At 40.0% G+C, this 25268-nt stretch overlaps 1 protein-coding gene across 8 annotated transcripts in view; it reads right to left on the bottom strand.

Annotated features, from left to right (window-relative positions):
• chl1b (cell adhesion molecule L1-like b) overlaps positions 1-25268 on the bottom strand; it is a 68593-nt gene that overhangs the window by 15034 nt on the left and 28291 nt on the right. For 4 of the 8 annotated variants that reach the window (XM_037101971.1, XM_037101979.1, XM_037101972.1 and 1 more), the window contains 20 exons: positions 17034-17226; positions 15384-15401; positions 12917-13025; positions 12526-12716; positions 11808-11930; positions 10933-11103; positions 10597-10623; positions 10315-10426; positions 9960-10141; positions 8404-8535; positions 6473-6613; positions 5457-5568; positions 4999-5165; positions 4752-4917; positions 4519-4643; positions 4056-4157; positions 3534-3731; positions 3245-3315; positions 2226-2448; positions 157-272 (listed from right to left, as the gene is read on the bottom strand). In XM_037101971.1, the coding sequence (XP_036957866.1) occupies positions 157-272; positions 2226-2448; positions 3245-3315; positions 3534-3731; positions 4056-4157; positions 4519-4643; positions 4752-4917; positions 4999-5165; positions 5457-5568; positions 6473-6613; positions 8404-8535; positions 9960-10141; positions 10315-10426; positions 10597-10623; positions 10933-11103; positions 11808-11930; positions 12526-12716; positions 12917-13025; positions 15384-15401; positions 17034-17133 (2586 nt within the window). In that variant the 5' untranslated portion in view covers positions 17134-17226. The remainder of the gene's footprint in view (positions 1-156; positions 273-2225; positions 2449-3244; positions 3316-3533; positions 3732-4055; positions 4158-4518; positions 4644-4751; positions 4918-4998; positions 5166-5456; positions 5569-6472; positions 6614-8403; positions 8536-9959; positions 10142-10314; positions 10427-10596; positions 10624-10932; positions 11104-11807; positions 11931-12525; positions 12717-12916; positions 13026-15383; positions 15402-17033; positions 17227-25268) is intronic. The other 4 variants (XM_037101974.1, XM_037101976.1, XM_037101975.1 and 1 more) reach the window with 4 other exon arrangements.

Genomic DNA, 25268 nt, shown 5'->3' with positions numbered 1-25268 from the left:
TAAATAAATTATTGCGTTTCATTCTGGTGGTCAGTGCATTGAGTTGGCCGAGTAAAGGAGACAGCAAGGGGTGAGAGAAGCAAACGTTTAGAGCAAGGTCAGGGCCATTCCTTTTAAGCTCTGTCTAAAAGCAAAGGTCTGTTTTTGAGGTATTACCCTGTAGCCTCCCAGATGTCCATGTAACTTGTCCTTGTGTACACGCGTCCAGCTAACCTTGACCACTGAGCTGTTCATCACCTCCACAGCTACATCATCAGGTGCAGCAGAGGGAACTGCAAAGGCAAACACACATTAGAATCTACAGTAAGCTGAAAGTAAGTCAAGGAAACACAAGAGACGAGACAAGGATAAACCAGTTTGAGTTATCCTGAAAACAACTCAAAGGATTTCATATTAAAGCTGCATCAGAAATAAACAAATGAACAAAAGACAAAAATACCTGAAATACTACACAACTAACTATATTGTGGCCATCTATTTACAGGAATACCTATTAGGTACTAATATCACTGTAATACAGTGACAGACACTAACATAAAAGATAAAACCATTGGCCTAAGAGGTGTAAATACTACATTTAACAACATCACATCGGAGTGAGGACACAACAAGGGGAAGAGTCATGACCTGAAGTGACTTCCTGGGGGCAAGTCCAGAAGAAAGCTAAACAAAGGAAATACAGTAAACTCCTGTATCAACTTAACAAGCTCATACTGCTGAGGTACATAACCTTGAAACTGAAAGTCTATGTCAAACCCCAAGTGTAGAATATTTCAACAAAATCACAAAACTTATAAATAAATCATTTCACGAAGTCCACCTGAAAACTGCAGCTGAAAATATCAGAGTTGAGCAGAAAGGGGTTGTTAAAAGAAAGATGTTTTTAATTAAACCACATCTTTCTCCATAAAATCACATATCCTAAAGCTACACTGGCTGCTTTGCACTTGGCAGATCCAAATAGCAGCAAGAGGTAAGTGTTGTGAACTTTAATACCCAGAAACCATACAAGTTTAAGCCAGTGAACTCCAGACGCATAATCAATTTTTTTCCACCGGGACTATCTGTCATGGCTTTTCACCGAAACTAGCAATAACAAAACCGATGCGAATATTAAAAAGGTCTGACTTTCACTGGATGGCGTCTTATTTGTCAGGAAATATTTTCTATTTCAATTTGATTCGTGACCAGAAAACTTTCTTGCTAGAATCTTAACCTAAAGTTGAGAAGCTTTTCTTTTATAGCACCTGACTTTTGCAACAGACCTTGAGTCAAGTTTCATTTTCTTCCTCAAAATTAAAAAGTTTAACAAGAATGAGTTTGCACCGGTCTGTGGATTCTCTCTATTCATGACTACATAAAAGCTGGCATCACAACTTTTGGTAATTTGAAACAAGCTAGTCAAGCTGCCAGTTAGCTTGACTAATTGTTTTTGAATCCTGCTTATATGGAAATAGTAACTCAGTGAACACAGATATCAAAGATTAGTGTGTGACATTATATTGCATTTTTTCGATTAGGCCTTAGCTACATCTCAAAACTAAATGTATTTTGTCCTGGCCACTTTGGACACAAGTCAAAAATGTAGGTTGATCAAATTTTACATGCCAAAATGTAGTAAAAATGTACAATAAGTGAACAAGAGTAATGTTGGTTACTCTGCAATATCTAACTTGTGTTTTCTTACATTAGATAATATTCCTCAGCAGAGACTACAGGTCATTCCAGAGCAACAAAACCATTGCTTGTAATGAATTTAGTACGAGTGTGTTCATTGCTTATGAACTCAAGTTTTATTTGAAAAAGAAAGTTGTTTTTTTTGTGGCAAGGTTTCACTAACTTCAACTTTCACTCTTTTGAGGACTGTTTCTCCTCCAAAGGGAAATATCTGAAATAGCTGTTTGGCACCTAAATGCTGCACTATGTTCACCAGCCCGTTGCTAAATTTGCCAGCAGTCTGCTACTAGGCAGGTAGTGGGTTTATCAGAGCTTTTTTTCCCTGAAAATAGTTGCTTGCTTTGGCTGGAAGAAAGGTGAGAGAAGAGTTGCAGGAAAACAAAACACGTTAAAAGAACCTGAAACTATCTTAAAACCTACGGGGAAGTGCAGAGTTGGGTTATATTTCCCTGTGGCTTAATCACTACAAGTGACGATTTACATTAAATAGTCATTTGATCCAATATCAAAATATTATAAAATATTATAGTACAATGATGACTACTCACCATCCTCTCCTGAGTAGCCGGTCACTATTTTGGGTTCCGGGCCCCAGCCCTGATGGTTCCTGGCTTGGATCTTGATCTCATAGGGCACAAAGGTAGGAGTGCTCTTCACCAGGAACGAGTGTCTCTTCACCATGTGTTCCTTCCAGTCCTCCTCCACATCCTGCCTCCTGTAACTCACCTTGTACTCCAGACCAGGGCCATTGTGCTCAATGGGTAACAAAGGCTGAATAACGTGAAGATAAGAAAGCACAGATGAAAAGGAAGAACAACAGTGTGAATAGTTTCATAGAGACTTTCACAGTTGCATAAGACGTTTCTTGTATTTCACCGCTCAATGTCACTGCCTCTGTGGGATTAAAATGACAAGCTAGCCCAGTGAACTGTGCTTGGAATGCTGGCAGTGTTTTATGCCACTATCTAATAAAACAATGGAACAATTGACCTGGCCTGGCAGCATTGCTCTCCTTTGATACAGAGCTTGCTAGGACATCACAGATGAAAAGATTTATCTCCTCGCAGAAGTTGGGCCGTGAGAAATAGAATGAGATACCATTATCCACAAAAGCAAATCATTAACGGTGGGAGAGCTCATGAATCCAGGATTCGGCGGCTTGTGTTACTATGACAGGGCGACCGGATAATAAGTGAGGGAAAGATTTATCTTTTTACAATAAACCTGAATATATTACTGTATGCATTAAAGGAAAAATTTCCCTTTCATAGGTCTCTTTCTCTTTCTAATCAAAGAGAAGGAGCGGCTTTCAATGGAAAACTCAATCAGAGTGACCCCAGAAAAAGGTGTTTCTATAGATCTGAACCACAGAATGAAATATCAGAAGTGGACCTTTTCTATTTCCTATTTCTGTTGGTAATTGCCTAAAACCTAATTTCAGCTCTCTTACAGAAAATCTTTGACTTCCAAAAACTACAGCAGATGTGATTAATTAACTATGTAAAGGTGGCTGACTTTACCAAATTCACCGTAAGAGGATAATACAAGACCAAACCCTATTTCTTACCTCCCAGTTGATATCCATTTCATGTGGCAAATGACCTTCGATTTTGATATTTTCAGGGTTCTTGTCGGGAGCTGTACAAAAGAAGGAATATAGATTTGTCGACATTGTTAGTGGAAGAAATCTCCAGTGAATAGACACACAAGAGAGCAGACTTTCAACAAAAATGGAATCAATTATGTGGCAGGTCTGAGTGTTTTATAGTTCACACAACAGCAGTGTTGGCAGCTCAAGTGGCCTGAAGGACCTTATCAAAAAGTACAATAAACAATGAAAGGGAGATGCCTCAGACCTGCCGGGGGGGTTTTGTATCTCTCTGTGGGCTTGCTGGAAGGACCCCTCCCTACAGTGTTAACACCAGACACACGGAAGCAATAGTCGACGTGGCCGTGGAGCTTGAGGACGGCCGAGTTGTGGTTGCCGGGCACTCGGAGCAGTTCCTTCCAGTTTCCTGGCTCCCACTGGCTTTCCTCGTATTCGATAATAAACTCTGTTGACAGGCAGAAAGACAATCAGAACAATCCCTCACTGCTATGGTTCTTGCCAGAGGATTGCTTATCTAACCACCAGCTGTGCAGAAAACTCCTCAAACCCTGCTCTGGGCTTGTATATTCCTCAGGGAAACTAATCATAATTCATGCACGGATGAATCAATAATAGATTCATATTGTACAAGTTGGTATCAAACAAATCTATTAACATGCAGAATGATGCCCAGAAATGTGTGTATATCATAGTCATACCAATCACTGAGAGATTCAGGAAGTACTGTACTGTATGTACTGACACCTGCGCACACAGATGCTCCTTTTACCTGTGGTTGTGCTGTTGTGATCGTCCCCTGGGATCCATTTCAGTTTCACACTTTTGCTCTTGTGTTCAGACAGTACCAAGTACTCAGGTGCATCTGGGACGTCTGAAAACCATCACAACAACATGGCTTTGGAAAATCACAGACACATCAATCTCTGCACCAAAAAAGGCCAAGGGAACAAATGTTCAATCACATCATCCAGAGTGCCAGAGGATGTGGAACGAGCTGCATCACTGAATAAGGCTGCCACTATTTCTTTTATACTTTAAAATGTCAAAAATATCTCAAAAGGGTGATTGTCAGGCACACTGCTGCACTAATAAAACCACAGTCTGCGTGTTCATGCTCTGCTTTGGTTTCCTGACATATTGATCCATTTGTAAATGTGTCATACATTAATGCAGCACCAGGGGTCACTGATCCTTCGGCTCATGGTAGAAATATAGCTCATATGTTAGCTCACCTTGCACCATGAGCAGCGCTGAGGCCGTGTCTTGGTCCACTGGAGTTCTTGCCACACATGTGTACACACCCTGGTCCCCATGGCTTACATTGATGATCTGAAGAATACCATCCTCCACAAAGTATCTGTTGACAGAGCGACGGCGACACATTATTGATTGTCAAAACTGAAAAGTAAAATGAGTTTCCTGCTCTGATTAAGTCTGCAATGCTGTAAAATATATAATAAAATACCTTGAATTCTCTGTATAGTTGAGGGATATCTCCATATCATCTTTTTCCCACAGGAGCTCAAAGTCATTACTGAAGGACTTGTCGTACTCTGCGAGGCATGAGAGCTGGGCAGTGGTACCTATTAGGATCTGCAGGTTCTCCGGGGGCACGGCTATTCTAGTAGGATCTACCATAGGTACAGCTGTATTAGTTAAATTGCAAAGACGTGGGAGCCACTGCTAAGACTTTTACAGGTAAAGCTGTTTACCTTTCACATTCAGCATGGCATCGATGGCGGCCGATCCTTCTGTGTTTTTAGCTAAACATGTGTACAGCCCTGCGTCGTCTTTCTCTACTCTGTAAATCTCCAGCGAGCCGTTGTCATGAACAGTAACCCTCGGACCCTCCACAGATTCAGAGGAGTCGTCTTTGCTCCTGGAAAACATTCAGAACAATTGTGCGTAAATTCAAACTCCCCTCAGGTCAAATTAAATATGAACACAATGGGAGTTTAAACGGTACAGAGTAGAAGCAAAAAAAAAATATACAAAAGTTGCTGAACAGAACATTAGTTTTGAGCGACAGGGTTACTTTAGTTTGTTTTAAAGAAACCGCAGGTCACCAGTAAAGATACACACAGTATAAAGAGGGAGTGTATGCATCGACCAGCTGAGATCTACTGCTCTCTGCTGGTGTGTGAGCGACAGGAACAAAGTGCAGACTTACCAAGTGATAACAGAAGGAGGAGAGCTGAAGACCTTGCAGTGCATCATCACTGCCTTCCCCTCCACAGCAGAGTATTCCTCCCCCTCAGAGGTCAGAACCATAGGGGGCAGATCTGTAAACACCAGGCAGGAGAGTCCAATCATCAATTTTGGCTTATAGGAAAAACAGAGTGCAGGTGTTCTACCATGGATGAACCCAGGTCTGGCCCTTGACTACTGTGCTCGCAGGACTTTTAGGGGATAAAAATGAAACCGAGTGAGATCCGGTTTGTAGTATAGCAGTTTTTAAAACAGGACGGACTGTGGCCGATAATGGTGGGCCAAGTAAGGCGTCAACACTGTTCTCTTCCCTGTGCATTAATTGTCGCTCCTTTGTGTCAAGAAATAATTCAGCTGTCAGGTTGTCAGAAATGCGTCAATGAGAAAATGAAATCAAAGAGGAAACAATGGATTAATGAGTTAGCCAAGCACGAGCACCTTATCGGTTGTAGCCAAAGCCTCCCATTAAAATGGACTGTCTTTTCTAATTGTTTACAAAGGCAGCAACTGGGACTTAGCATTCAGAGACTGTCCAGCTTTATTAACTCCTGTGTCACCGAGAACAACCCCCCCACGTTTGTGCAGAGCGACGGAAGGCAACATTTTGTCTTTTATATGTTTTTATCGGTGCTTGTAAAGCAGCACATGTTTGTCTTATGGCCCTGGTATTAATATGGAATTGAGGGGGAACTTGTTAGCATATAAATGGCAGGGAACTGGGCGTTTTGCTCCACAGGGAGAGCCGCTAGCCTGAATGAAGGAGTACAGCTTGTAGACAGCCCTCCGTCCCTGGGCTCCTCGCTGCTTTATGGGCATATGCCAACATCAGCACCAGCTCTCTCGCTTGACACATCAGTCAGCAGCCTCTAAATGACTCACTGCACAGTCTGACACTTAGTCACAAACTTGTACTTGATAAAAAACATGATGGTGCAACAGAAGTGATGAAAAGTGTGAACTAAAAGCTGTCTGACTTACTCATTATCATAATGTTTGCATTGGACAGAAGGGTTCCATGTCTGTTGGAGGCCTCACACTGATAGACTGCACTGTCAGATGATTTGGCGTTGTGTAGAACTATGGTGTCATCCAACACATTCCTGTTCGCTAGAGGGGCTTCTGTAACAGACCAAAGAAACATCAGTAACGGAAAAGATTTGGATGATCACCACTGATGCTGCAATACAGAAAGTGGATTTAACACAGGTAATAACTGCCTGAACTTGCCTGAAAACCTCAGCTTATTTACCCTCGTCTGTATCTACACTTCACTGGCTACCAGTGGTGGGTTAACTGTCACTTCCTTCCCTGCATTAACTTGGCCACCTTTCTGCCCAGCACTGACTCCCTCCTGTCACAACCATGGTGGAATGATTGTTGTGACTCAGGCAGGACTGCAAAGTGTCTGGTGTGCTGAACTTTTCCAACCTCTGCAGACTTTTTATCTGTAGTGAAGCTGAACCCTAAATGATTTGTAAGCACGCATAATAAAAGCAACTGTCTGGGTTGTTGCTATAGTATATTATGGCTAATTTTAGAGTTGACGAAAATGTTGATTTATTAATAAATATACCATTGTGCATATCTGAAATAGTTTCAACACTCATTTTCTGCAGTGTCAATACACAGGTACCAGCTTTACTCTCTGGCTCTTTGCTCATTTGCTCTGTTTTGTTTTGATGTTATTGCTCATTCAAGATGGCAAGTTCAGAGCCTCCACGACCGCAGGGGTGCTGTTAGGAAATACATTAGATCTTAGGCAAATGAAGAAGGAATGTCAGAGGATAAAAACAAAATGCTAAGGAAAGGCGCTAACACAACAAATTCACTCTCATTTCACCATCACTGAAGTACTGTATTAAGCCCAGTAAACCGTTGTTGATAAGTGTGTTGTCCTGTTGCTAGCCCAACAGTGGTTTATAATTCTCAAAGCCAAGCTAATCCCCCTGAGAACTATCAGGCATCTCAGCAGCTTAGTTTCAGTTCATAGATAAATACTTGACAAATTAAATGCTCAATATTCATTTTTTCTATCGTGGTATCAAACAATGTATTATTGAATATTTCATATCATATTACATGTATCAAAGTTACAAATGTATGTATTGTGACAACACTGGTTAACCTTGCTGAATGATGTTTTCATAGAATTATACAGTCTGACTATTTATCCTGTTAGTGGTTTAAAAAATCAGTTAATAGTGTTTCGCCTCACTGAAGATGCACTCTCATCGTCTTTGATAAATGCTGACACCTATATTACCCATAATGCACATCAGGCACAGACATTTTGGTCAGAGATTCAGGTGTGTTGTGCTAGTAGCAGCACATTCAGGAACTGCTGGCCTCAAGCAGAGGTGAAAGCAGACCACAGAGGTCTGGAAAGATCACTCCTTTGTACCTTCACACAGATTTGTTTCATTTCAAGACTTCTAGTCTTCAGTCCCCATCGATGCTGATTTTAAGACATTTATTTGGAGCCACAAAAGGATTTATGTAACTTTTTTCACTTATGCACTAGTACTCCCAAATACATGTTAACAGACTCTGTAGTTCCACTTAAATGCTGGAGTACTTTATCTTTCATAATTTTACATAGAAATTTACTTTCAAGATCAAATGTATCACTAGTGGGAGAATTCACACTCCGCCTCCAGAATGCGAATCGGGGACCGCTCATAGCTGAAGAATCATACCCCTTGTTGAACAAGCTAAGGCTGTCTCTCCTGCCAACTGTTAAACTCTCTCTCCCCATGTTTTATATTATATAATATGTTGTGTTTAAAAAGGAGAACAGGTAAGACAACATCAACATTTAACCCTTTTGCTCTTTTGAAACAGTCATCAGAACAAGCCCTCTGTTCAAAAGGGTTTCAAAATAATGAAGTGAATCCAGTCATGGGACTGACCCTGCAGAGGTACACCATTCACCCTCCATGTTATAATCGGTTGAGGAGTCCCAGTGGCAGAGCACTTGATGAGCACGTCTGAGCCAATCATACTGAGCTGACTCTCAGGCTCAGACACCCACTCAGGAGGCTCTGGGAACACACAAAGCACACAATATCATCCAAGTGATGAGTGTCATTACAAGAACGAGACTGAGCATTTTCACATTCACAGGAACAGTTATGCAATTTATTTTATTTGATACAAAAGTCCATAAATGCTACATTGACAGGGTTATCCTCGACAGACACGCAGAGGACACTTCAGCTGCGTACTCTCTCACCACTATCTTTGTCGGCCCTCTGTACACATCCATATACCATTGTGGTTATTCTGGTGATTTTGTCATAAAAAGGTTAACACCTGCACAATGAGTTCAAAATTAGTCAGGGGAAAATGTTTCAGTCTTATCTGCATCATTATCTGGCACTGTAGGTGTGTACTAGGAATGATTTCCATCAAATCATGATTTATCTGAGCTTTGCATCTATAGTGATGTGCCTGTAACCATGCACCTTTCTTTCATTTTACAGACTTCAGCTACTGCACACATACAAGGTCCTAAGTCAATTAGCAGTGGAAAGTAAAACACATTTGATAACTATTAGATCACTGAAGCACATTATAATTCAATGCACTACAAGAAACTTTTAACTGCTTATCAAAATGTTTAATATGAATCCTTTGTATGAACTACAGTGCATAAGCAAGCAAGATCATCAGTGAGAGGACTGGCTATTTCTGTATAATTAGTATAGATAATCTTATCACCAGCCAGATCAACCTAAGGGGTGCCCCCCGAAATGTGTTGCTGGGGGTGCCAAAAGAGGCCGGTGAAAATCTGTGAGTGGCTAACTATGTGCAGGCAGGGAACTCAGGATGAGGAGTCTGGCACCCACACAAACGTCTTAGCCCATTAGACAGCTCCTGGGCTGAAAATCTGTTAGGAATAGTGTTATGTTAACTTACAAGCAATGACAGCTCTTATGTACCACTCCTTACTGGTGTGCTCCTTTTAACAGTATTCAACAGATATTCTACATTAAAACAATATCTTTAATCTTAATCTTTAAAAGAGGAATTAAATGATTAGGCATATCAATTTCGCCGTCCTATTACTGCCTGTTATAATTAAAAGTGCATTTTTATATCCTTTTCTGATCAACCAATAACAGCTTTTAAAAGAATATCAACCCTAACTCCTCACTAAGTTTTTGTCCTTTCCTCAGAAGTTTCCTAAATCTCTCATAAGCTAGGACTCATTTCTAGAAGTTTATAGTTTATATTATAAGTTAGGAGGTCTCTACGGTAATTATCAGAATGTTGGTGAATATGGCCTGAGTATGTTGAATAAGTGAGAAGGGTTAAGAAAGGTTTTTACGTTATTGTATTTGTACTTTTGGATCTGAGTACTTCTCCACCACTTAATCTTGCTCCTTTTAAAGGACCATCAAACACTGTTTCATTAGAGCGACTCCACCAACACCACTGTAAAGTCACAACATGCTGCAGTTACCTTCTACTGTCACTGGGAAGTAATGGACAGCTTCTCCAAGCGTGTTCTTCGCTTTGCACATGTACTTTCCACCATCTTCCAGTTCAACTCTTGGCACAATCAGCAACTTCCCATGATTCTCCAGTTTCACTTTACTGGGAAGTTGATGACCCATCTTCACCCACTCAACCTGTGGAGTTGGACTAATGGAAAGTTGACAGCGAGTTAGATGTTGTCTCTGCATGTGATGATATTCAAATACAGTAACTCTAAAATCGACAATTTTGAATCAAATCAGTTTTGTAGCAGATTCAGTTTTAAAAACAAAAATACATTTCTAAAATGTTTAAAAACTTTAAACGGCAGTATTACTTACAATCCTTCAGCAATACACTCCAATTTCAAATCCTCTCCTTTGACCAGCAGTGTCTCTGTTTTGACACCAGAGGGCATCAGAAGAGAGGGTCTTCTCTGAAGGATTGCATTAGCTAAAGAAGCACAGCAGAGAATTAGGCCATATAGCAAAAATCTGTCATGTGATGCAGTTTCACAAAGGCTACATGTCTGTATTTCTATTCACACACCTGCCATGTGCACACATATGTTTAGAGAGGAAGCACAGAGGAAGGGTGTTTTACGCTTAAAGCTTCTAACTTACCAGTTTCAGGACTCATGTCTGTTTTTTCTGAAATGGAGGTGGATGAGACACACACACACACAAAAAGAAATCACAGTGAACATGAGGACAGCGTGGAAACATCATGACAAACATCACCAGAATCAAATTCACAACATAAAATCAAGGAGATGTACATAAACAAGACAGGTGACACTTGGATGGCTTTTGGAGTGCAGCTATGAATATGGACATCAGTGAACATGTTGGGAATGATCAGTCCTCTGAAGACAATTCAAAGATTGCATCATGCTGCTTTGAGAGGAAGATAGCACTCAAGTGAAGTGCTATCTTCAGACAACCTTGAGTGACACCTACTTGTCTTGACAATGACAGACATGGCCGTCTTCTGAACAATGGTTCGTATTCTAGGGAAGGCAGCAAAGCAGCAATAGTCTCTCCTGCTGTCCTTCTCCACCGCGTGAGAGAAATAAAGGTCTCCATTCAAGCCCATCGACACCCGCTCGTCCTGCTCAATGTGCTGAAGACCTGAGCACACATAGAGGATGATGGATTTTATGTTATATTTCAAGTCGACTGTCTTTAATTCAAACAAATACTGTACTAAGGTACAATTTTCAGGTAAGTGCATTTATATATCCAAGCAGGGGTCCACAAAATGAATGGTTTGAGACTGTTGCTGAAATAGCAGTGTGTATTCTGGGCTCCTTGTCACATGTTCTATGTTCTATTTTCTATGTTTGTGTACAAATGTTCATTTTATTATACAACTCCATGTTATAAAATGACAAATGAATCATCCAACCTTAAATCTTCAACCTAAAATGCTGGTTAGGCATTGATGCATCAGTATGAATTTAACAATATCATAAATTATATGGTAATTATATGGTATGTATGGAGACATTTCTCCAGCTCCTCAATTTAAGCTATATGCTGTCTAAGAGTGAACTATTCCAAACTCCATGTTCTTTCTTTCAGGGAACATGCTGCATGAGGATTTTTTAAATCATTTTATACACATTTCTACCTAATTCAGCATATCAATGATTTTGTATCCATGGAAACCTTAAGATCAGTGAGGTTTAAGGGGCTTAACATTTCAGATCAGTTACAAGAATATTGCTGTTTAAATATGCCTAATAACAGCATATAATGGGTGGTAATAAAAGCTGCATCATTTAGTATTTTGAACAGAATACACCACAATTAAATAATGAAGGACCACTTACTTATAGTCATCCAGTAAATCTGCAGAGGAGGTATTCCTTGCGGTGGGTTACATTGTAAAACAAAGGCCTGACCTTCCTCCACCTCAACAGGATCAAGTGTCTCTTTAGGAAACTTTGGAACATCTAGAAAAAAGACAGAACCTATAGTGAGTCAATGAATCCAGACATGAATGAATAAAATATGCCTTGCATTTCTCTACCTCTCCACAAGGTGGCAGTAATATCATTCTTTAATGTAGAGTGAGGCAAAGCATCTCTGAGCTCTGTATCATTCACTAGATTGAATTCTATGGGGTTTTTTTTTCAGTTCTTGGCCTGCAGAAACAAAACAGACATCACTACTACCATTGTGTGTGGCTTGTCACGACTGCTGAGTGCTTGAAGCCCGGCCAAATTTAGTCAAAGTCGCCCTTTGGAGTGAATTTTCTTTGAAAACGTTACGTTCTGTGCTTGGGAACAAAATGAAAAAAATGTAGCGAAGGAAATGATGGAGAGCCTGGATCGTTTTCAGTGTTTTCTCCACTACAGAGCTGTAGATGAGGTGCTGCGAGGGGTGGGGCACTCGGGAGCCTCAATGACTTTCTGCCACGTTCAATACAATGAAAAGCTCTCAATAGAGAGGTGCAGTCATTACACATGGCTGCTGGCCCTGAATCACTCTGAAAGAACTGTAACAGAGCACCCCACATACACACATTCTCAGATGTATGTTACTCACGGGGCACAATGAACTCAATCTCCTTGGATATGGCCGTCCCCAGTCTGTTTGAGGCGTAACAGCGATAGATTCCCTGGTACTCTGTGAGGTTCCCATTATTGGGTATCACAAAGGTCCCAGAATCCTCCTCTTTCATCAGCCGGGGGTCTAGAAAAGGGTCAAATTCCTGGCCATTCTTCGTCCATCTGAATCTACATAAAGAAAGGCAATAGAAACATCAAGTCTTTCAGCTACGACTACATGACGCTCATTTTTTAAAGTTCCAAACCAGAGCACCCAAACACATGTTGATAGTAAACTCTTGTTGTTGTTTGTTATCTGAGCGTGTCGGGCTGCTAACAAACTCTTCTCTTCTCCTCCCATCTGATGTGAAGCGAGGCTCTGTACTCACTCTGGCTCGGGATTCCCTTTGGCTTCACACGTCATGGGGAAGCTCTCGTCAAAAGGGAAGGCGATGAGAGAGCTGGGCGACTGAGCTGTGATGGTGGGCAGCTGCTCAACTGGGCGACAAACAAACAAGCATGAAAATGTGAGAGACACAACACAAGCTTCGATACAGAGCTGTATTCAGAAGTATATCAAATGTAACATGGTACTAAGGCAGTGGCTTCCAACCGTTTTGGCTTTAAGCAGAGCAATGTCTTCTTGTGACCCCTCATTGTGGGTCAAAAGACCCCTATGACATATCTGTGGTTTCAATTTAACAGTTATTTTTACATTAAGACCTTATTTAGGTTACACCTTTTCACCATTAACTAGTTGCTTATTAGCATGCATATAACAAATAATTTAATTTTTTTATCACTAATAATAAAGCACTTATCAATGCCTCATTCTGCATGACAGTATTCTACAACCTCTAGGCCATTAAAGCACCATTCCAGTGTTCTTTGACCTTTCAAATTTACTGACAATGTGACTAGCACATTCGTGGCCAAATTTGCTCTGACAAAAATCAAACAGTTTTGCTCCAACCTGTGCCTCAATGGAACAATGACATATGCCTGTAGGAAAACAAGCTCAGGCAGGCACACTGACAAGTCTTAGTGGCACCAGTAGTGTCTCCAAAAATGCGACCTATGAGTTCATTGGTGTTTAAGGACTAGCAAGACTCCTTTAACAAATGGGGCAGAGTGTAGCATTTGTGGTTGAGTGCAATAGAGAGTTGCATGCGCTGTGCTCCTAGCAGACAGGTGTCGATGGTCAGAGCAGAGGGAATGTTTAGCAGTGAAGTTTTCTAGTGGCAGTAAAAGCACAGTACAGATTATAGTTTGGCCATGAATACACTCGGTAGCTTCTGAATAACCAAGAAGCACTTGTGTTGGAGTGACCACTGCCGCTACTTCCTGCTTATATCCATGCTAATATCCATATCCATATCCTAATATCCTTTACAAATCTAGATTTGATTGTTTAACAACAGTGTTGTCAGTGCTGAAAAAAAAGTTGCATCAAAAATGTTTTGATGTTAAAAACAAAGGTTAAAATCAATCTCGGATTCATAAATCTTTTACCATGTTATAAAACACAAATTACAAGTGTTAACAGTGTCAAAATAACACTGAAATAAGCCTGGCTTACTCAGAACTAAAGTGAAGTCTCACTCATAACTAATTCACTAGTTGTTTTGACACTTATCAACCCAGACAGGTTCTACTCGTGAATTAGTCATGGGAAAGACTTCACTTTAGAATGGGGAACATAATCTGAGTTAGAAAGATTCCAGCTACAAGTATTTGGACAATATTAACACATGGAATTTTGTGCTTTGTTACTAAAGAAGAAGCCATATTTAACATATATATTTAAGTGTTATTAAGGGAGAACAACAAATCTAATTACCACCCTTTAAAGGCCCATTCTAAGAAAAGCATGGTCGTAATTCATGTCATCAACGACTTCCTTCCTCACGATCAATAATCAGTAATTAGGAGGTGATTTAGGGGCTTTGTTAATGGCTAAGTAGTTGTAGGATATGGTAATGCAATATATTGCATTAAGTGCTTTATAATGACTAAGAGCTAACTACTTCATGTTGATATACTGTATATGTGGCTTAATATAAAAGGGCATAGTTTTCTCAGATTGTTCAAATTGAAGGGTTTTAAGAAAGTCAAAGTTATTGAAAGTCTCCAATATTTCAGTACAACACATAAATGAGGAAAAATAACTACACATAAATACATACATACATATTTATCTGTCAGAAATCATTGTGTGACCACTTAGATTATTCTAGGGACCCTTTGATGATCTTGACATTCAGGTTTGGAACCACTGTACAATGATGTTAATTATGTTATGTCTCTATATCCAGAGTTTTATACCAAAACATTTTGAGTAATAGAATTGTTACAATAACTTTACTCAACATAAGTAAAACCACTGTACAATGATGTTAATTATGTTATGTCTCTATATCCAGAGTTTTATACCAAAACATTTTGAGTAATAGAATTGTTACAATAACTTTACTCAACATAAGTAAAAAATGTATTATTGTGTCAATACAGTTGATGGTTTGCCACTTAAATGAATCAGTCGTCTTATTTTGGCATGAAACTCTTTCCCATGTTGATGCTATGATCTTATGATGACAGAGCTGGGACAAGCATGGAATGTACACAATGAACATTAAGAGGAGTGTGACCAAGTGTAAAGGAAACAAGGACATGCCATGAGTCCTAATAGCTAGAGAAGCAGCAATACAGAGTCATGACTGATGACACATGAGATGCAGATCTAAACACATATGGCAGTAAGTAAAGCTGCTGCTGTGCTCAACAGTGATCCAGGAGATTAACAGAACAGTCGAGGATGTCACTAATACCAGCTACAGTATGGCAGAGTGAACTTACTGTTTACATGACCTAAAACTACAAAATCCACGGCAGCCGGGGGAATAAACAAAACAAAAACAGTCAGCAGTTTGGGAATAATCCATTCATGTCACACGGATTCTCTGTATGAACCCTTTTAAACACAGACATACACACAGGCACACACACACACAAAGGAATGCGAAACACAAGACTGAATTAAAAAGATATTCTGACACCAGTGAGCCCCAAAATGCTCTTGCATTTTCAGAAAACCTGTTTGAACTGTTCTTTATCAAGCCCCTAAGAGATGTTTCTGAATAATTTAGAGGGAGAGGTTTGATATGTGTTTCCAAGGAAACTGGGATGCATGCAGCTCATCACAATGGAAACAAGAAACCTGATTCAAACAAGATAATAGCTGTAAATATATTCCATTCACAGAATACTTGATGAGTGTAACAGTTCTCTATGGTGCGATTTATTCTCTTCTAAATTATTCAGAAGTGCTTCTCTGATAAAAGCACTTCAAGTTAAACCAAGGACAAGTTGTCTGTAGACGAGACTCCTTGTACGTAACCTTTTCTTGTTTATACACTTGACTGTACCTTCTTGCTCATTCAATGACTGTCTTGAGGCTCATAATGTGCGTTGAAGTACAGTTAAGTGCCTATCATATCAGCATCAACAGACTCAAACTGAAATGTTACAGTGTAAAACATCAAACATTAACCTCATATCATATTGGTACAAGTTGTTACTAATTTCAAATTCATTCAGCTATTTCAGAAGTAGTGTTACTAGTGTTCACTACCCAGCATGTCATTTTGAAGCATGCATTGTTTGCAGGTTAAGACTCTCTAGAAAACTTTCTTTTGTTTCTCTTGTATGTTAAAAGAAACATTCAGTAAAAGATGTACACTTAGTGTGTCTTTTAATGGAAATCAAGTACATGTAGGTTTGGTTGATATGAACATTTTAGATTGTGATTGATCTTTAAGAAATCCACAACATAATTTTCAGTAAATTATAGAGACTGCAATATCTAATGTCCCCTTTAATTCTCTGCTTCGCATGGCAATTCCTTATAAATAATACAATGTGAGTTATAGCTAACAACATGGTCCCTAAAGCAAAATGATCTTTATGCAACATATTGTTTTAATGGTGCAAATGTAGATATTCATGGGCTATTTCAAGTCTGACCATAGTCTACAGGGCATTTCAAACTTGTGAAAAGATCACCCACCTCTAAGTATAGTAAACATACTAAAAGACATGTCAAATTGATGTCACTTTTTTGCTCAAGTTCAGCAAATGAGCAAACGGAACAAATTATTTAAGTTTATTCAGTTTACTCGCATTTTGAAGACAGCCGAACAGCGTTACAAAGTTTAACAGCGTACAAGTAAAGGTTTAAAGGGTCAGTCCATCAAATATACAAAAAACAGATTGTCTCACATAGCTCTGAAGGTTTCTTTTGTTTGTGTTGCTAACAGTGTTAAAAATGTGCATTCAAAAATTTAACAGGAAGGTGGTCCTCCAAGAAACAACAGCCCTATTTGTCTGGTGACAAAGTAATTTCCTATTTATTTGATTGAAAGATATCATATTGAGAATCTTTTTTGTTAATTAAGTGAACCGCCCTTACTTTAACACTCACTGAGACAAAGACAAATGAGCACTCACCCTCCAGTGGGATGTCGATGGCTGCAGTCGTATGAAAGGCACAAATACAGGTGATCACACCCAGCGCAGCGACGAATCCCAGACTCCTCTGCGACCTCATGTTTTCACGGTGAATCTTGGATGTCCGCAAGAAACGAGTGTTCTCTCTCCTGCGTCCTCAGTTCATTTCTCTGGTGCGCTGAAGATGCGGTACCTGTGAGAGCAGCACAGACGGAGAAGGCCCCATGAATCCACCCACGCGCTGGCACACAGAAAGGCAAACCCCAAACACAACAAATCCCCCATGACTGGAAGCCCGACTGCTCTCTGCTCAGCCAGGCATAACCAGGCACACCGCACGTTTTTCATTTGCATCAACAGGGACTCTGTTCTCTGCTAGTTTAAATTTTGCTGTGACAAAGAAATATTCACATTAAAGCTTGCTATCACCCCCTTCCCGTGGGACTCAAATTGTTTTGTAGTATGATGTCGGTGGGAGTCTGTTGCAGAAAGCATATTTCCTATGCGACAACAGAAATAAATAAATAAATTAATGACAGCGCCTGTGGATTTATTAATGCATGGCAGATGTTCAGCATTACAGAAAGAAAAGGCTTTAACTCCAAAAGCAAGCCAAGACTGAAATCAAAATTACCATCAAAGTTCAGACTGAGCCGATTTAATCACAGTGCTGTTTGAATCTGTTCCTGCATGCTCCTGATAACAATGACTCAAAGAGATTAACAATGCAGCTACACATTTATCTATTATTGCAGAGATATCGCTGCCTGAGGGGTGTTAGGCATAAATAGCATACATAGTTAACAGTCAGAGAGAGTAAGCCGTCTGCACTTACACACTGACAGGCTGCAGAGTACAGAGCGCTGGATCATTTTCCAGCTAACAGACCAGAGTCTGGACTCTAATGAGCACATGATCAGTCCAGAGTGCAGGAGGAGGAGGATAGAAGAGAGCGATGTATGGGAATCTTAGTGTCTGCAGCGGGGCTCTGTAAACCCTCTGGGGTGTCAGTTCATTAGTCTTGCTCGTGTTGGCTGTGACCCAGCTCGGTGGGTCATGCCGGGGTAATTAGCTGAAGCTGCTAACACACACCGTAATAACAAAAAGAAAAAATAATATAAAAAATGTTAGTGCTTTAGAGAAATGCGAAATTGTGAGGCTATCAGTATTCAGACAGGTAGTTTCTGGTGTTCATACTAAACAGAACTTGTTTAACATGCGAGGAGCATCACACTGATTGAGTCTAGTAATTGCAATTAAAGTGTCAGTGTTGAGGGGGCATCCAATATAGAGGCTAAGTCCGCCATGGGACTTTATTCCAGAATTAATATGTATAGAAGTAAATGGCACGACAGAAATGAACTTGAGAAACTTGAGAAAGTCGGTTTGTCATAAGTTGAGACTGTTGAAAATACATTAGTAAGACTACACATCTAACAGTTAGCGAACTGCGGCTGTCAATATTTATTTTATTGTATTTTAATTTTTTTGGCAGGGACAGAACACAGCTTCAATTTGCAGTGCATTTTGCTAAAAGCCCATTTACATCATCACTCCATGGGAAGGATACAGGTATAAGAGCTCTACTAAAATGATCAACACTATAGAAAACACAGAAGACAATGCATATTCACTACACAACAACAAAATCAGCAATCCCAACAAGATATTAATTCATCAAAACACTACACCAATAACAACACGATTTCCTGAGATTAATTGTTTTCATATATGCATGATGGGTACATGATTGTTTTTAACCATGATTTCATCTTAAATTTCAATCAGTCAATCAGTAAAGATGCAGCAATGTCTATTATAACTTTCTTCTTCTGAGTCATTCCAACAGAGAGGGCTGATTTTTTTTCAAACTCAGAGGATCAGTGCTATATTACTATCAACTCTTTGTTTCTAAAGAGAAAGTAGGGATCACAAGAAAAAAAATGTTTTTAACTATCCTTACAACATACTGCAAACTTGCAAAATTATCTTTTAAATTGACAAAGAGCATATGTTTAATTTATAGCAAATAAATACAGTAGTTAATACTGTATTCATTTCTAACATGGTCAAGATTGCATGAGGGAAAGTGGCAAGAATGGACTTTGCCTCTCAATTGATGTCAATGCTCTATCTCCACAGGACTGGTATTACATGGAGACTTCTAGTTATTTGTAATAATCTCAGTAGACGTCTGTGATCTTAATCCTGTGTGAATCTGCCATGTCCGGAATTTGTCAAGTAAAATTCAACCACATAATACGTACCATATTTCACCAAACACAGAGGTCATGTAATGACATTAGTCCTGTGTGAATTGGCATGTCAGTGATTTGGGGTTGTATTTCGTTTCTGAAACATCTGTTTTCTGTTCTCAGAAAACTGAACAAGTAAGAAATTTGATCGAGGCTCATAATATGTTGAGCAGCAGTCAACAGCTGTGCTGTTAGATCGGCTTCAATGATGTTTCAAAGTGATGACAGGGAAGGTCAGGAACAGCGGAAGGTATATTCAAGTACAGCCACGTGTTTGTAACACATGCAGAGTGGCAAAATCAACTCTAAACTATACTGATGCTGTGGCTGCTGAAGAACAGATGCTTAGCTTGTGAAAGCTGATGTTAGTCGCAGCCTTGATACATATCCAGGAGATAATGTCAGTAAATCTGAGTAAAATACAGACTTCACTTATCCTGTACAAATGGCCCTGGTGAAACACAGTTGTGGGGTGGTAATTTCTAAATCACACTAGGACTCCAATACTAGTTAAAAGTAGTGCCCAGGACATGAGATGTACTCTAACTAGTGCATGCTCATCCAGCTGTGCAGTGACTAGAACAGAACTCCCTCTTCACACTGGTGTTTCACTCAAGCTCCGAATCTTTTCTAATCTTCTCTCTGTCTTTTACAAATTCAATAGGAAACACTGAGGTCAAACTCCTGTTCAAGAGATGTAATTGAATAATTGACCAGGGAACAAAAGAGTCGATTTCACTCATTCGGTGCAGGTCTGTTTTCAGACGAACGTGCACTCTGAACTTTTCAACCGTGTCTCATGTTAATGGTATTAACTCTGTCTGTGACTCAATGCTGGCCTTTCTGAAGCAACTCGTGACCCCTACCCCACCCACCTACAGCGTCACCATCGCGGCTCCAGACTCTGCGAGTGTGCTATACATAATACACATCAGCCCCACTCAATCACAATTCAGGCCTATTGACTTTATTTCAAACTGAAGATTGGTGTCTCAGACTCATAAGTCATCTAGAAAATGCCTCCGGCTTTGTTTTGTTTCAGTCGTTCCCAGACATGGTGATTTATGTTGCTAAACTCAGATTAAAATCAAAAGGTAAGGGCTTTGTGCTAATTGGCTTGTGCTTTGTTGGTAAGATTGGCCTGGTTAAGAGCAGAGTGAGGGGGGTTACAATCCCCACAAGACACTGTGTTCTCATTGTCCTATTGTGGTGGTCAAAATCCTTTACCAACCTAACACCACCTTAGATGGATTACACTTTATTCACACTGTGCTTGATTATGTGCCTTCTGATTTAATTTGTTCTCCCCTCGTCAAACATTTATTGAGAACCAAGTCGGCCATCTGGTTGAGGGAGGTCCGCTCTTAGGGTTTAATGGCTGCGAGTGGTGATGTCTACATTGAAGTCATAGGGTATAGTGCCTATTGGACATATATGATGAACACAAGTGAGGCCCCCACAGACTCGCCTGATTTACAGACCGCAGGCTGTTCTTAATCCCCGCCCCTCTCAGCAGCAATCACACCGGTCTGAGATTGATGTAGCTGGCAGGAGGTTAAAAGCTGCTCACTGTGGGAAGGCCAATATGAACCCTAACCTGACTTAGCCAAGGCTCAGAGGGGACAGAAGCTCTGCGGCAGAGGGGGCACGGAGAGGAAAATTAAGCGATGCGGGCCAAGAAAAGTCTGCCTCCGTGCCTTAAAAGCTCCCTCTGAGTGACAGATGTAGAGCACTCCATGACAACTTTTTCCTTGTCAACAACACCAAATGACTTTGAATGTAGACCAATTGGATGCAAAGACATTGTAACCCAATTTTTCTCATCATAATTAATGTCTTTGTCGCCATAAAAAGCGAACCCAGACAGCTTCCAAACTTTCAACTTCATAATCATCCTAGATAAATCACATAAATGAAAACACTTTTCACATGATTATTAGACTACAACATTCACTCATGTCTTGGGTCTGCACCATGTTATTTTCCATTCTAATAGTAAAAATGTATATGATGTATCTATTAAAGAGGTGAAAGCATGCAGTATAGTTCTAGATTGTCTCCCCAGTCTAAAATAAGTAACTTTATTTCTTCGCCACATCCATCTTTGGACCCCTGGAAAGTAACTCATGACCCCCATGGGAGTCCAGACCATGAGTTTTAACCCAGTGCTTTACTGGATGGCGATGCTTCAGGGGATACATTTGTGGTGTTTCCCGTTGGTGCAGATTCACATTCCAGCTACAGTGTCTTTTCATAAAGGACTTTTGTTGCCTAGCCCTGTTTGTAACAGTCTTGTCTACTGAATGTATAGTTATTACTAATGAGGCCATGAAGTCATGGAAGTACTGTCTTTTTAGTTACCTTGTATTTCACAGTTCTTTACATTTCGTCATAGTTTCCTCTGAGGAAATGTACTCTGAAAGCTCTGATCTCTAAAAGGTCTGACTTGATACCCAACCAACCCCCTGTGCTTATTTTAAAAAAGAAAATACCATATAATTGACTATAAATAGCTCGGTTACTGAGGTTGTTAATTCTGTTACATTTCGACAATATATTATACAGTTTTCTTATCAGGTAAATTCTTGCCAGTGACAAGACTTTGTACTTTTTTTTTTTTTTCATCACCCAGCCCTATTTCTGTTCAGTTCTCTTGGGTTTTTGTCCAAGAGTGTCTAAGCTTTCCTCCAACTGTATATTGTATGCCTGATCAATGTGCAGCTTCCACTGACTTTGGCACACTTCTGCAGTGAAGCTGGCAAGCTCTGTGTGTTTCTTGACTCTTACAGTTCAGCCATCTGCTCTACCATTACACCTTAACTCAGACCCAGACACACATTTACAAAAGGAAAGAAAATAACAAATATAAAGGGAACATAAATAAATACACAAATAAAGGAGGATACGGGCAAAAACAACAACAAGTGTCTGTCCTTGAGCATTCTCCGCACTTGTGGATGTGTTGTTTAGTAACGGGGTGGGGTCCAAGCGCAGCCATTCAGAGTTCACTACAGTAGGCTCTTGAGCTGGCACCATCTGCCTCTTTCTCACACAAAGACAACAGGCAGAGAAGTGTGGGCCTACTGTAGTTTAATGTGAGAGCTTGTAATAGGATTAAGCAGATCCTCGTCTTGTCAGGCTGGATTAAAATATTCTCTTTGCTAAAGACCTGAGACAGGAAGACAGCAGCTCCACACGCCCCTCTCACAGTCCTTATAATGCCTCCACGCTGATTCGCATTTGATCATTCAAGAACAATTAAAACAGCGGCCGAGCTGATTAACACTAAGCCCCAACTGACTCACGTTTCATCTGATATTTGTAATGCAGGTTTTTCACCCCTCTTTTTGATCCAATCATTTAGCTTGCAAATGTGACATTCTGTCTGCATCTCAGTGCAAAACAAGATGTAGAAGATGTTAAAGGTTTATATGCAGACATTAATTTCCCTCTGTGTTTAGAGGTTTTGTTTTTCCTTGCAGGAGACTATTTTCTGACCTTTGGCAATGATTTGCATGATCAGTATTCTACTACAAGCTTAGCCATGCAATTCATCTATTATTAAAATATTAACAGCGTGAGAAAAAAACAGAAACAGGATGTTAAATGAGATTAGGCAGTGGGAGCAATATTAGATAATATGCTTGTCTAATTGAGATTTGGCTCGATTTTACCGCACTTCAGAAGGCATGACAGTTCAATTATCACCACATTAATATTTCAGGGGTCTGTAGCTTTTGCAGGACAAGGGGACTGAAGACTAGAGTCGTGCAGAAGCATGACAGGAGGAGGAGGAGGATGGAGGAATGAGGAGAGGCTCTCAGGTGTGGAGGAATGAGGGCTCGATTAAACAAAGATATAGAGCTGCTGCTCTGATGAACTGCAGGGTTTTTGACCCGTGCATTCTATATGAACTAATGAAGAATGATCCTTACAACCCTACATGAACTCTTCTCACCAGGGAGAGAGAGTGTTGTATAACCTACAGTGACCCTGCAGAGCCTCATGAAACTACATACAGCACTACAGCAGGATGGTCATGTCACCAGCTGGGAATGGACATCCTGGAGCAAGTAAACATATGATGTAGTTCATTTGCAAAAAAAGAGAGAACAAACAACTCAAGTGGTTTCATCTTGTCAGCGATGTGCATTTTACTAAAAGCTTTCCACTTTTTGTCATAACAAAGCGTATGAAGGCTTTTCCCTGCTGCTAATTAGCTACTCTTCTGTGTGTCTGAAAGCTGTTTCTCTCTGTAAAATATGAAGTTCTACTTGAAATATTCAGGCTTAACCAGGAATGAGAACTGAACTGAATACATCTATAGTAGCATCTCCATTTCTGCTTCGGATTATGACTTTTAATTCTAATCTTTTGAATAATTTATATGCTGAATAAAACCACTTAAACTGATCACCAAGGCATGTCACATATCATGATAATATATCATGTACAGTATGTGAGTGTATGTGCTGTGTAGGCTAAAGCTACATAACAGATGCTGTCAGAGTCCTCACTTTGAACCTGTTAATATGTTTAAAGCCAGAGAAAATGTTTCAGAAGGTGCTCTGCACCTGTGTGCATCACAGCTTACAGCTTTTTTTTTTTTTTTCATTTTTCCCTCTGATGTGCTCTTTGAAGTCTCACAGGAGTGGCCCTTGCCCAGGACAATAATCACATTAGTGTGTGATCCTCACTGAGTAGCCGGCAGAGAGATGAATTCACAAGTTGGACTGCAGGGACTGGAATATTATTTTGTGAGAACTAACACAGCGTGCCCCTCTCCACATTCATTCACTTCGTCTGACTGATGCTGGCAATTTCCCCAGACGAAACTGTGCCACAGCAAGACATGATCGATGGCTCTTATATCCCAAATCCTTACCTCCATCAGACCCCAAAGCAATTTATTTCTGCCAACAACCGAGGATTTCTGATGTCCCTACAGCACACACGGAGCAGCAGCAGACCCACATTTTTACAGAAATACCTTTGCTGCTTCATCCATTTTTAATCCCTTCAGGTGTTCAATATACATGCAGCCAAAATCATAATTTCAGCTTGTGAAATGAGGGGTTCTCCGCATTTGAATTTCCTGTTCCATGCTCGAGCCGAGCATCTGGACAGCGTTGCTCTGGCTAAGCTGTTTGACAAAGCTGTCGGATGTGTGGCCCAGTTCCTGTGGCTCTCCATCACTTAACGGGGTTGAGCTGAGCTTGTGTTGAGACAAATCGATTGGAAGGAGCTTGATATTTTCAACATGACAAGGCAGAATCTCTACATGATCTACCAATGAGTTCTTCCGAATGGGATCTCTCTCAATAACAGCATTGTTAAGGTTATTGTTTAGGGTAATTTCTTGAAATAAGTACCAATGACTCAAAGTTATTAAGTTGCAGTAAGGATACGACCAGTTCACCAGTTTATCACACCTAGCAAAAACTAACTCAGTCTAAAAGTTCTGCAATGAACGTCATGCTGTTCAGTTTTGAGTTGAATCTGTTTCAGAGTGATTTGTAGCGCTGCTGAATTGTTAGTGTTATACTGACAGGTGTTTCTGTTATTTTGTTCACTCATTTATAGCAGTGTGGGCGAGCTAAAAAACAGAGACACCTCTCTGCTTAACACAACACAAATCAAGAATGCAGCCTCCTAAATGACCGCAAAATTGAATAAATGTTTTGATCTTATCGCACAGTTTTTGTTACAAAAAGGAGACATGCTTTCTGCAACAGATTCATATTGCCTTTAACATAATCTCTTCAACGAGTTTGGCTACATAACACACACTACACTAGAGCGTCAAAACAAAATAATCCACTAATTCAACATTATTAATGACAGGAAATCATTTCAAGAAAGATTAACATGAATCTTTGACCTTGTAGAATAGATATAAATAAAATGTTGGTGATCTTTGAAAAATATTCCATATTTTAAATCATTGTTCCAATTCTGTTCAGTCTATAACACAGTGCCA

This window comes from Acanthopagrus latus, chromosome 6 (assembly GCF_904848185.1).
Source record: "Acanthopagrus latus isolate v.2019 chromosome 6, fAcaLat1.1, whole genome shotgun sequence".
Classification (NCBI taxonomy): domain Eukaryota; kingdom Metazoa; phylum Chordata; class Actinopteri; order Spariformes; family Sparidae; genus Acanthopagrus; species Acanthopagrus latus.
The sequence above is the reverse complement of the archived record's forward strand: the minus strand, read 5'-3'. Positions and strand labels throughout refer to the sequence as shown.